Here is a 13,935-nt window from a genome sequence, read left to right as displayed (position 1 = left end):
TTTACAGAGATGAGAGCAGGTTCACTCTGAGCACGTGACAGACGTGAAAGGGTCTGGAGAAGCCACGGAGAACGTTATGCTGCCTGTAAGATCGTTCAGCATGACTGTTTTGGTGGTGGGACGCACAGACCTCTACAGGCTAGACAATGGCACTCTGACTGCCATTAGGTATTGGGATGAAATCTTTGGACTCGTTGTCAGACCCTACGCCCGGCCTCGTAGCGAGAGTATGCAGTTCCTGGAGGATGAAGGAATCGATGCCTTTGAATGGCCCCAACGCTCGCCTGAGCTAAATCCAATAGAACACCACCTCTAGGATATCATGTTTTGGTCCATCAGACTGTCCAGGAGCTCAGTAATGCCCTGGTCCAGATCTGGGAGGAAATACCCCAGGACACCATCCGTCATCTCAGAAGTATGCCCCGACATTGTCAGACATGCATACAAGCACGTGGGGGCAATTCAAACTACTGAGTATCATTTTGAGTTGCTGCAATGACATTTCAGCAAAATGGACAAGCCTGCTGCATCATTTTTTCAGTCCTCTGATGGATATGAAAATCATAAACCTTCAAACAATGAGGCATCCTTATGTTCCTAACACATTACCCAGTCCATATCAGTTTAGATATCCAGCATGATATTTTTCCACATTGAGCTCTGATGTGTTTTCAAAGTGTTGCTTTAATAATTTGAACAATGTATATACTGCTAAATATCATTTTCTCATCAGCAGTTATAGCAGTCTTGTGACTTATATCAGTGTCCAGCAGAGCACTGGTTAAAGCTTGTAGGAGTTTTCATTTTCCCTTGATTGTCCTATGAGGCTGCATAACTTCTGATCCTCTGTCTGGACCTCACTGATTGGCCCTGTGCTGATCACATGCACCCTTCTAAAGAAAAACAAACTCTAAGAATGTGCAGCTTGCTCCCAAGGCTCTGTTCTATCAGAAGATGGATTGGGGACAGTAGAAGGAGAGGATCAGAAAAGTCAGGATCAAACATCCATCTTACACAACGTTTTAGGTTTCACAGTGAGTGTAACAAGCATGCTTTACTGCATATACAGACTGATTTTACTGTTGTGGGTTTAGTCACACTTTAATGATCAGTAAATAGATCAACTTTTAATGCATAAACATTGTAATTCTCTTTTTCTTAATGGTGTATGTTTATACGCATGTCCTCAAATGCAGGTTTTTGGCTATGTATCTGAATGCAGTGCATGTTGACGCACCAGTGTAAATTTAAACAACGGAGCAGTGTTCAGATCCATAAATTAAAAAATCAGCAAATGTTTGTGTGCCTTCTTAGAACAATCTTCCTCTGGTACAGTGTTAAGCCAGCCATAGATGGATTGAATCTCGTCCGCTTCAGCAGGGACTGGCTGAAGTGTGATCATATATCAGCAGCCTCGTTGTATCCAAGTTGACCCATTGATCGACTTGGGTACAACCAGCCTGTTGTATTTTTTACACGTGATTACTTCTGGTGGCTATAGCTACTAGTAGTAATTGTGTTCTGCTAGCTAGAAAGGTTCCCTACTGGCACAACACAATAACACTGCAGGAATTGAGTGATTTTTCTCTTCCTCCCATGATGGAAGGAACAAAAATTGCATAATCTATGGCCTGTTATAGCCTGTGAAAAAATGCAATAAAACAATGTAAAAAAATACCACTAGATTTCAGTTCTAAATGTTGGAAAACCTAAATATTTATCGCATTTCCTATATAATGCATAATTGCATTAAAAAAAAGCATGTTTTTAGGGCATTTGGCTACTCCTAGATTGTAAGCTCCAAGGATCAGGCCCTCCTAATCCTCTTGTATTGAACTGTATTGTCTCCCTTTATATTGTACAGCGCTGAGCAAACTGTCGGCGCTATATAAATCCTGTATAATAATAACAACTTTTGGGATGAACACTGCATCCCTTGCCACTGTGTGTACACACATATGCTGCGTCTCTGGAGTGGGTTGTCTTCCATGAGGCTGCATATATGTGTACATGTTTGTGACGGGCTAGCCTTCTACCCACTGAATAAGGCCCATGGAGAGAGCAGATAATTCTCTAATGATGACCAACAATGTGATGAACACTGAGATTGAGGCTTGGATTAATTCTCTGAGTAAAGACAATACAGTTTCCCTTCTGGAGTGGATGGAAAGGTGTAGTATTGATGCTGTACAGGTTAATGATCAGAGGAAATATGGGGCCTTCCTGCAGACGGGGTTGGAGAAGCTCCTCCACTTGGGACAGACGTATTTATCAACAATCTCCCTCAAGAAATCTATGTGTGATAAATTTTCACTTTTTCAGACTGTTGGAATATTGTATGAGGGACAGATTATACAAGTGAAAGCAAACACCTGATTGACCTCGTGTAATGGACTTTTGTGTATTCAGAGGTGGGCTTGTTGCTGGGCTGGCAGCAATGGGATCCCTGATGAAAAAGCATTGTCTAGATCAGCAATGGGCAAACTACGGCCCGGCGGACCTTTTAATCCGGCCCGCGGAGCGATACTGTCAGGATGGCTGTCAGGATGTGTGTAGGCGGGGCAGCGTGACGAACGTGAAGGGAGCTAGGCTCCTCTCACAGTCCGCCCTGAAGACCGGAACGGCAGGGGAACACGGCGAGAGGAACGCGCGGAGCAAAGGTAAGTGAATTGACACAGGGGGGACTTGGGGACTTAATATGGGGGATGAATTACTATAGGGGGGATGAATTACGATGGGGGATGAATTTAAAATGGGGGATGAATTACTATGAGGGATGAATTACTATAGGGGGGATGAATTACTATATGGGGGATGAATTACTATGCTTACTATGGGGGAATATTACTATACTTACTATGGATGACACACACATCATTCATCTACTCTTGGTCCGGCCCCCGGGTCCAATATATGAACCCATTTCGGCCCTCAAGTCAAAACGTTTGCCCACCCCTGGTCTAGATGCTTGGCTGTTGATTAGCATACAGCTAATTAGATCATCGTTAGCGGTACTGTTTACCATTTACGCTGTTTAGGATAATGTGACCAAGCTTTTACCTAATAAGTGTGGGATTTTTGTCCATATGTGTAATATTTGTGTTTATTGTTCATGTGGGGACTACCCCTCTTTCTGAAGCATATAAAAGTTTTTGCACTTAAGCTAGTGTTGCCTAGTCTTGGGTGCAATGCCCAGCTTTAATACCTTGGTCCTGTGTCCCAGCGGCGAGGAAGCAGTTCTCTCTGATGGAATCGCCCTCATTGGGAAGAATTGTGCCCCTTTGTTGGTGTTAGTGAATTAGTGTCCCAAGGGCTGCACAAAGGCAGGCAAAGGGCCACATCCTGCCCCAGTTTGGAGACCTCTGGTCTGTATGATTGGATGTTATCTCCCCCCAGTCGTCTTGGACATGAGATAGGTCCCAGAAGACTACAGGACCATTCACAAGGTGCAGTGCAGTGGCCACCTGGCTGTGATGCCGTAAGCTATCGCACATAAGATGCCGGCTCTGGGGATGGCCGGTGAAACCAGCTTCAGTGAGGACACCCTGGATTGAGGGACAGGTGAGTGACTGTTTTTTTTTGTTTGTGGTTTAGTCAGCAGCTAGTTTTTTTTTTTTTTTTTTTTACTGGAACTCTGCTTTAGGGCACAGACCCACTCCATGGTAAAATTAAAGTTTTGACCGAGTTCTGCTTTAGCACATCTTAATTGGTCACAGCCTCAGACAAGCCTATCCCCCTCTTCATCTCTATCTAGGGCACCCCATCCCCGCCTTCTGCCATTGGACACGCCTATTCCCTCCATATGCTCTGCCTAGGACACGCCTTTCCCCGCCTTCTAGCCTGGGACACGCCTGTTGCCTTCTCCTATCATTGGCTTCCTCTTGGAATCATTGCCAGCTGGGCGGTGGCATTTCCCGGGTCATGTGATTCGGTGTTTGGGTTGTGTGTTGGGTAGGCGGATGGCCAGCAGGCTGACGCGTGCCTTCCCCTCCTTGGCACTGTCGGCTGGGATCTCTGGGTGCCGGCGGCTCCCCCTAATGGACGCTCTGCTCCCCGGACTGGTGGCTGTGATGAAGCGCGCTGTACAGAGCTCCGCCGGCCCGGCCTCCAGCCTCCGTTCTCTGCGCTTCGATAACCGGGCGCTGCGCTGTCTGCCAGTGGAGGCCGGGGAGGGCCAGGACGATGAGGCCGTCCGCTCCCGCCAGGTTCCCGGGGCCTGCTTCTCCCCGGTCCGGCCCACCCCCATAGAGAACCCCAAGGTGGTGGCCCTGTCCCAGCCGGCGCTGGATCTGCTCGGCCTGCAGCTCGGGGTGGAGGAGGAGGAAGAGGCCGCTCATTACTTCAGCGGGAACCGGCTACTCCCCGGATCACAGCCCGCCGCACACTGCTACTGCGGACATCAGTTCGGGAGCTTCGCCGGACAGCTGGGGGATGGCGCCGCCATGTACCTGGGAGAGGTACTGAACCCGGCAGGGGAGAGGTGGGAGATCCAACTGAAGGGAGCCGGACTCACCCCTTACTCCAGGCAAGGAACCCAGGCCTTCTGTGTGGGGGCACCTACTGTACGGGAGGGGGACTGCATGGAGGAGGGACCCATTAAGGAAGGTGACCTGTCTGTGCTCTTCTAGATATGACAGTTCTGTACTAGGGACCGATCAGGGGAGGTGACCTGCCTGTGTGTGCTCCAATGTTTGGGGTGGACTGGGGACCGATCAGGGGAGGTGACCTGCCTGCGCTCCAGTGTTGGGGTGTCCTAGATGTGGACTGGGGACTGATCAGGGAAAGTGACCTGTCTCTGTTCCAGTGTTTGGGGTGTCCTAGATGCGGACTGGGGACCCATCAGGGAAAGTGAGCTGTCTGTGTTCCAGTGTTTGGCGTGTCCTAGATGCGGACTAGGGACCCATCAGGGGAGGTGACCTGCCCGTGCTCCAGTGTTTGGCGTGTCCTAGATGCGGACTAAGGACTGATCAGGGGAGGTGACCTGTCCGTGTTCCAGTGTTTGGCGTATCCTAGATGCGGACTGGGGACCGATCAGGGGAGGTGACCTGCCTGCGCTCCAGTGTTTGGTGTATCCTAGATGCGGACTGGGGACCGATCAGGGGAGGTGACCTGTCCGTGTTCCAGTGTTTGGCGTGTCCTAGATGCGGACTGGGGACCGATCAGGGGAGGTGACCTGTCCGTGTTCCAGTGTTTGGCGTGTCCTAGATGCGGACTGGGGACCGATCAGGGGAGGTGACCTGTCTGTGGTCCAAAGTTTGGCATGTTCTAGATGCGGACTAGGGACTGATCAGGGGGGGTGACCTGCCTGTGCTCCAATGTTCGGTGTGTTCTAGATGTGGACTAGGGACTGATCTGGGGAGGTGACCGGTCCGTGGTCCAATGTTTTGGGTGTCCTAGATGTGACAGTTCTCTACTAGGGACCAGTCTGGGGAGGTGCTCCATTGTATTACAAGAGATATGGAATGCTGACTTGGGGACTAACCATGGCAACAGGTAAAAACCAGAAATGTAGCCAATATTATGGGATAAATCCATACTCCTCAATACTCTATTGCAGAAAAGGATTTCATGATTGGTAGAAAAATTTATTTTTTTTCCCAGCATTTGGGAAAAATTCAACATCTGAGGTGTCCAGAAGAGTTCCAAAAAGTTTCTGTAGTTCATTGGGGCTCCTGTCCTCTGAGAATAGGCCTAGGACATAATTTGGCTAATCCATTGAGAGGTCATTGAACTGGATGCTGAAGATCCCTAGTGTGGATCTTGTGGGGTTCCAAACAGGAACTCCATCTTCTAAAAGGGAAACACGTCATGTCTAGACCCTGAAGAGAAATCTCTAGGAGTAATGGATATGGATAAAAGGATGGTAGCCTGGGGGACCCTGAAGAAAAAGTATGAGATGAAAGGATAAGTTCACTTTTGGAACTTGTGACATATTCCAGCAGCTGCAGCCTCTCCCCCCTTCCTATGACAGGGGGTGGGGGATCCTCTCCCTGCATACACTGCCACAATTTGAAAATGGCACATGGCCACATCGTTCATTCAGTTTCCTGTGAATGAAGAACCATCATGCATCGCTGCTGACAGCTTGTTCTCAATGAACTACAAGGGCAATGGGGAGTTCTCTCGTAGTCCATATTCACTAATAGTATGCCCCACCATAGATCTGAGGGAATGCCTCCTAATGGAGGGACCATTTTCCTGGTTTGATGTATGGTTGACTCAAAGTCTGTTAGCTCATTTTACACCAGCCGCTGTATTGCAGCGTAGCAGCTGGTGTGCGGTGTGGGTCCCGCTCACCCAGCGCAGTGTTGATGTGCCGATACCAGCACATCGCACTGTTTGTTTTTTGCAAACTTTATGGAAATGTCACACAGTGACTTTTTCTTGGGTTCTCTCAGCCAGTGTGCAGTAAGACCACTCTGGCTGCATTAAGATGAGGAATTTTGCCTTCTTTTGCGATGGAGGTGTGATGGGACTGTGATGGAATATCCGCCCTACGCAGTCCTACCATACCTGGTGTAAATGGACCCTCATATTTCCACTCCAGGTATCTGAACTGCTGAGAGAGCTGGAACCTAATTTTCTGCCTGGAAAATGTGTTCTACCTCTTGAACTGCAGCCTGACTCCTGCCTTGATGATTTATGCATTCTACTGCTGTGCTGTTGTCAGGCTGTAGCCTCGTTTGGTACCTTTCAGTGCCAAGATCTGATTGTAGAATAACGAAGTGCATTGCACAGATCTGCAGCATCTTGATCGATCGCTTGAATTCCACCTGCAGCCACTGATTATTACAGATGATGGGCAGAGAACCCTTTTATAACTTTGGAGGCTTGCATCTGTTGTGTTTACCAGTGAAAGGGAATCAGTTAGTTGTTAGCCCTGTGACACTATTAGCGACTGAAGCAACCCATGATCTCTGGTATCAAATTGAGAAGTGCGTGCTTGTGAAAAGAGATGATCTACACTGCATCTGGATGGCCCAGACCTGTAGTCTTTGTTTTATTTATTTATTTTTAATGGTAGAAAGATCTTCACTGATTGGGCGTCCAGTATTACGCCCAAGTACTCCAGATGGACCTGAGGTGGACTTGTCTGGCCCTCTAGTAAGGAGTGAATAGTAGGAGCTATTGCAATGTTCTGCTAATGGGAGGTCAGGGGAGATGGGCAATTACTAAACTATTTATTTGATTTTCCTAGACAAGCAGATGGTAGAAAAGTGCTGCGATCCACTATTAGAGAGTTCCTGTGCAGTGAAGCCATGTTTCATCTTGGAATACCAACTACAAGAGCTGCATCATGTGTCACCTCAGACTCCACCGTGATCAGAGATATCTACTACAATGGCAACCCCAAGAAGGAAAAGTGCACTGTAGTTTTAAGGGTTGCTCCTACTTTCCTAAGGTAGTTACATTTTATTTCTTTTTAGAGTACATATAAAAGAATAATTGTTTGTAATGCTCAGTATATGTGAAGGCCTGGAGTTGGTGCCTTTTTACACCTTGGTACCTATAAATTTGTCCTTTAGGACTAGTCAAGCAGAACTCACGGATTACAACTCTTGAAATGATTATAGGCTGATATTGATAGATAATGAAATTAGGTCCGGGTGGACGTAATATGTGGCACCATCTGTCACCCGCTATGTCCACTGGACAGAGCAGATGACCAATCAGTGGACCAGCCGCTGCTGGTACCATGTGATCACTGTGTGACCAGTCAAAGCAGATCATATGACAATTATACACAATGGATGGTGTTCATTCATGCTATCCATTGTGTACTATTGTGTTGATCTCTGTGATTGGTCACAGTGATCACATAGTACAGACAGGGCCAATCACAGCCCATCTATACCATGTGATTAGCTGTGGCCAAACACAGCTAACCGCATTAGTAGTGGTGTGAACCTCCTGTGCTATTAATCTCAAGAAATGTAACCTACCAAGAGAAGCTGCTAACATTAAATCATATACCTATGATATATAAATAAATAAATCACAATGTAGCGCTACTCACAAAAATAAATACATCCGCAAATACATAGTGACACACTGTGTAAAAAATCAGTGAAAAAAACAAATAATGCTCACTTGGTGCCACAATATAAATATATCTAAAAATCTGTGAGATAATCATGCATATAATAGTTAATACAGTACCACAAACTAATGTGATTTTTTTTTTTATTTATTTATTTTTTTAGCTGAACCCAAAAAGTGATGGTGAATGATATTAAAAACATATATGTCTCTACTACTGAAAATTACGTATACAACATAAACATGCAAAAAAGTATTGCATATACATGCAATAGATACCTAAAATACCACACAACATATACCAGAGGACATGTACCTCCTTAAAAGGTACAAAAATAAAAAATCCCAATCAGTGAAACACAAAATATATAAAATCAGTGTACAATATTGTGCAAACGCCATACAGCAACACATAAATAGGATCAAACTACAACATCTGATCTGTACTCATAAAGTCCAATATGATGTGGATAATATCACTTTATCCAATTGAAGATGACACTCGTGCTGATAGTGTGTGACAGTGGATAACTGCTGACACAAAAACAATCCGACCACCGGCTAGATGAGCCTCTCATTTTAGGACTTCGACCCGTACGGGTCAAAGTGTTTTGTGGGATCCCACCCTCAGATCCTTCAAGTATGTAGCCTCTCCACTGGTCTGCTCCCACCGCACACAAATCTCCCTCAAAGGGTCAGCACTCTGATAATGGCTCCTCTCCAGATAGGGTAAGATAACTGCATTAGTAAACACTGAATTAATCCATTTCATTCTGTAAAAGTGGTTGCTTATACCAGTGAAATTAACTGGTATAAGCAATATCATAGTGTGTAAAAAGAGCAGTACAATATTTCTATGGTAACACTGTATTGCTCTGGTCACAGCATGTTAAAAAAAAAAAAAAGTAATAGAAAAGGAAAAACAAATTAAAATTTTCCAAATTTTTTTTTTTCCTCATACGGTCACCAGTCGGTGTGCTTGATCACCGCCACATCAGTTATATGATGACACTGTACTACACTGTAACAGTATGTAAAAGAAAAAAACATTTAAAAATTGTGAAAAAACAATTTTTTTAAATTTTAGCTTTCCAAAAAAATTGTGACCCCCCCCCCCCCCCCCAAAAAAAAAATACTATTTAAAAAAAAAGAGAGCATAGTTTGTGGACACTATAACTTTTTCTTCAGACTGAATATTATACGCTGATATGGGTTATTTTCACCAAAGAAATGTAGCAGAATACATTTTGGCTTACATTTATGGAGAAATAATATTTGCAACATTATAACAAAAAACAAAATCACTTTTTTTTTCAAAAATTTTGGTCTTTTTACATTGTTTAGCAAAAAATTCCAGTGGCGATTAAATACCACAAAAAGAGAGCTCTATTTGTGTGGAAAAAAAATGATAAAAATGTAATATGGGTACAGTGTTGCATGACTGTGCAATTGTCAGTCAGATTGAGATAGCACTGAAAGCTGAAAATTGGCCTGGGCAGGAAGGGAGTGAAAGTGTCTGGTATTGAAGTGGTTAATAGAAACCTGGCATCAACAGCAATAAAGGCTGCTATTACTGAACTCTTTTTGAAAATGCTTGATGTCTGGCTGTCACGCTAACCCTTGGCTTCAGTACTTAAGAGTCACCTGGCATTTCTCCCATTTTTCATGCTCTGCGTATTTTTTCTGGGTCAGTAGGACTCAAGTATTAGGCTTTATGCACACTAGTGTTTTGTTTTTGTTTTTTTAACTCAAACAAAGCTGGATGAAAAATGCTGGTAATATTGTTTTTAGTAGCGTTTAGGAGTGTTAGTGTTTTTACAGTACATATAGAGAAAAAGAAAAGCTAGAAAAAGCTGTTGGCAGCATTTAGAAGCGTTTAGTGTTTTTTTCTGCTGGAAAAATGCTCCAAAAAACTACAAAAACATTTTCTTTTGCTCCTAGAAGCTGAAAAAACACTACTTGCCTAAAGTAGTGTGCATGGACACATAGGATAACCATATTTAGCTTCTAGGAGTTTTAAAAAACGCTAGTGTGCATGGAGCCTAACAACAATTTCCCTCATCATGGATGTGTTTCCACTAAAATCAGCAAAGACCCATGATTACTAATGTTTAAGTCACCTAAGCTGATATTTTGCTGTGCATGGTTGTTGAAAATTTTGAATTGCATGCTAGCTAGCTTTTAGAGCCATTACAAGGGCAAATAATGCTGTAATGTTGGAAAACTCATCCGTATTTAGAATAACCAAATAATGAAGAGCTCCAGTTGTCAAACTGGTACCATCATTTTGTACAGTGGCTAAGTGGTTAGCACTTCCACCTAGCAGCACTATGGTTCAAGGTTCATATCCCAACTATGACACTACCGGCCTGGAGTTTGCATGTTCTCCCTGTGTCTGCGTGGGTTTCCTTCGGGTACTCCGGTTTCCTCCCATACTCCAAAAACATGCTGGTAGTTGAATTGGATCCTGTCTAAATAAGCCCTAGTTTGTGTATGTATGAATGTAAGTTAGGGACCTTAAATTGAGCGCCCCTTGAGGGTTAGGGACTGATGTGAATGTACAATATGTGTGTGTGTAAACCATTGCATAAATTGACAGTGCTATATACACCACTCAAAAAAATTAAAGGAACACTTTCAAAACACATCAGATCTCAATGGGGAAAAATCTCATGCTGGATATCTATACTGTTATGGACTGGGTAATGTGTTAGGAATGTAAGGATGTCCCATCGTTTGATGGAAATGAAAATTAGCAACCTACAGAGGACTGAATTCAAAGACCCCCCCGAAAATCAAAGTGAAAAAATGATGCAGCAGGCTAGTCCATTTTGCTGAAATTTCATTGCAGCAACTCAAACTGGAACTCAGTAGTTTGTATGGCCCCCACGTGCTTGTATGCATGCCTGACAACATTGAGGCATGCTCATAATGAGATGACGGATGGTGTCCTGGGGTATTTCCTCCCAGATCTGGACAAAGACATCACTGAGCTCCAGGACAGTCCGAGGTGCAACTTGGTGGCGTTAGATGGACCAAAACATGATATCACAGAGGTGTTCTATTGGATTTAGGTCAGGCGAGCGTGGGGGCCATTCAGTGGTATCAATTCCTTCATCCTCCAAGAACTTCCTGCATACTCTCGCCACATGAGGTCGGGCATTGATGTGCACCAGGAGGAATCCAGGACCCACTGCACCGGTGTAGGGTCTGACAATGGGTCCAAGGATTTCATCCCGATACTTAATGGCAGTCAGGGTGCCATTGTCTAGCCTGTAGAGGTCTGTATGTCCCATCATGGATATGCCTTCCCAGACCATCACTGAATCACCACCAAAACAGTCATGCTAAACGATGAAACAGGCAGCATAACATTCTCCACGGCTTCTCCAGACCCTTTCACGTCTGTCACATGTGCTCAGGGTGAACCTGCTCTCCTCTGTGAAAAGCAAAGGGCACCAGTGTCAGACCTGCCAATTCTGGTGTTCAATGGCAAATGCCAATCGAGCTCTATGGTGCTGGGTAATGAGCACAGGGCCCACTAGAGGACGTCAGGCCCTCAGGCCACCCTCATAAAGTCTGTTGCTGATTGGTCAGATTCATTCACACCAGTGGCCTGCTGGAGGTCATTTTGTAGGGCTCTGGCAGTGCCCACCCTGTTCCTCCTTGCACAAAGGAGCAGATACTGGTCCTGCTGATGGGTTAAGGACCTTCTACGGCCCTGTCCAGCTCTCCTAGAGTAACTGACTGTCTCCTGGAATCTCCTCCATGCTCTTGAGACTGCTAGGGGACACAGCAAACCTTCTGGCAATGGCACATATTGATGTGCCATCTTGGAGGAGTTGGACTGCCTGTGCAACCTCTGTAGGGTCCAGGTATCACCTCATGTTACCAGTAGTCACACTGACCCTAGCCAAATGCAAAACTTGTGAAAAACAGTCAGAAAAGATGAGTAGGGAAAAAATGGCAGTGGCCTCCACCTGTAAAGCCATTCCTGTTTTGGGGGTCATCTCATTGTTGCCCATCTAGTGTACCTGTTGCTAATCAGTTTCAGCGGCTTTGGTGTTAATGAAATTAACAACCCCCTTTGCTACTTAACTGACCAGATCAATATCCCAGGAGTTTAATTGACTTGATGCTAAACTCTGATTAAAAATGTTCCTTTAATTGTTTTTGATTATTGTATAAGTTCCTGTAGTAATAATAATTTTGGCTTTGTGAAAGAATTTAAGTGGTAATGCCACTGATTCCCAGAAATAGCTGCCTCCTCTACAGAGATCAATCTTGGACACTATCATTTTGACCATCCGCTATTCTGTTCTTAGATTTGAGATCCCCGTCCCATGCTCCAAAAACACTTTTGACATTGTGCTTAAGCAGTACCATGGACCTGTTTACTGAATAATATAGGATTCTGTAGGAATCAGGAGCTTAATTAAGGCTGCATTCACATCTGTGTGTGCCAGGAAAGCATGTAGATGTGATGCACAAGTCTCACTTGCTGTGCCATTACTTCTGAACAGCACCCCTAATGAGGACAGCAAATGCCCATTTTTGTGCGAACCAAAAAAAACCACACGAAGCTGTACATCCGAAAAGCTGCAGGAGCTTTTTTTTTTTGGCATGCATACGGCAGTCCATTTAGGTGAATAAGCTATTATGATTGTTGCACAAAGTGCAAATAAATGCATTTCCACTGTGGTAGGTGTGAATGGGGTCTAAAATGTTACTAAATTTTGTGTTTCTTTGTTTTTGTTATTTGAGCAGGTTTGGATCATTTGAGATTTTTAAGCCAGTTGATGAATTTACAGGCCGGCAAGGTCCTAGTGTCAACAGAAATGATATCCGAATTCAGATGCTGGATTATGTCATTGGCACGTTCTACCCAGAAATACAGGAGAAGTATGGAGGAAACAACACAGAAAGAAATGCTGCTTTTTTCAGAGAGGTAGTGGGATTTCATTGCTTTACCCTGATTTACAACACCTCATTTAAAGATATTTACTTTAGAAAAGGATGATGGAAATTGCTGAAATATAACACAATTTAGAGTTTATTATTTTTGTTGAAGTAGAAATACAGCCAAAACGTTTTCTTTTTCTGAAACTTAGGTGAAATCCCACTAGTGACAATTATTGCTGAAACCGGAATAGTGGGGAAATCTCTTAGTGTGGGCATAGGCCCCAATAAAAAGCAGTCAAGAGTGGGATTTTCCCCCTGGTCCCAGTTGTGCCATTGGGACCGATGTCGTTAGGACAGGGAGTAAAGGGAAATTTTCACACTGTTGACATGAACAGCGGTTTAACCATCGCTGCCCAAGGACATCCCTGTACATCCTTCAGTTGCAGTGGTTATACCAAGATGATACCTGCAGCTGCAGGCTTCATCCCGGTATTTTTGTTTGGCCAGTGATTTTTTTTTTTTGTAAAGGCAATCCTAGTAGCTAATTAGCCTCTGAATCACTTTTACAGGTGGCGGGAGGGGGTCCCACCTTCCTGCCATCTTCTGCTGCAGTCCTCCACTTTCCTGGGCTCTTTGTCCCACTTGGGAACCTGAATTTACAGCCAGCGATTCCATCGGCTGACCATAGAGATCAAGGAGCAGAAGGGCCCTGATGATCTCTATGGTCTAAGAAACTGGAAGCAACGAGTATTTCTTCACTTCCGGTCTCGGCTTTGTGCTTACTGCCTGGGTGCCAGCCAGTTAAGCTCCTGATCAGATTGATCTGCTTCTGATCGGCTGTTTAGGAGGCCAGAGGAGAGGTGTGTGGTCTAATAGACCCCAGATCTCTATAAAGAGTACCTGTTGCTGTCACAAGGGATGTTTCTTGTGACAGGATATTTGCATTTCTTGTGACAGCAATGAAAGTGATAAAAAAAATTTAAAGAAACAGTG

General features: G+C 44.5%; 1 protein-coding gene across 1 annotated transcript in view; it reads left to right on the top strand.

Annotated features, from left to right (window-relative positions):
• Positions 1-3,885: 3,885 nt before the first annotated feature.
• The window catches only part of SELENOO (selenoprotein O), a 32,812-nt gene continuing 22,762 nt past the window's right edge, over positions 3,886-13,935 (top strand). The window contains exons 1-3 of the mRNA XM_089684577.1: positions 3,886-4,525; positions 7,199-7,402; positions 12,808-12,988. Coding sequence (XP_089540703.1) covers positions 3,960-4,525; positions 7,199-7,402; positions 12,808-12,988 — 951 coding nt within the window. The 5' untranslated portion in view covers positions 3,886-3,959. The remainder of the gene's footprint in view (positions 4,526-7,198; positions 7,403-12,807; positions 12,989-13,935) is intronic.

The sequence above is a fragment of the Staurois parvus genome, unplaced genomic scaffold, assembly GCF_062004578.1.
Source record: "Staurois parvus isolate SC_StPar_1 unplaced genomic scaffold, SC_StPar_1.0 ptg000019l, whole genome shotgun sequence".
NCBI classification, from domain to species: domain Eukaryota; kingdom Metazoa; phylum Chordata; class Amphibia; order Anura; family Ranidae; genus Staurois; species Staurois parvus.
Note: the sequence above shows the minus strand (reverse complement) of the source record. Positions and strands in the feature narration are given on the sequence as shown.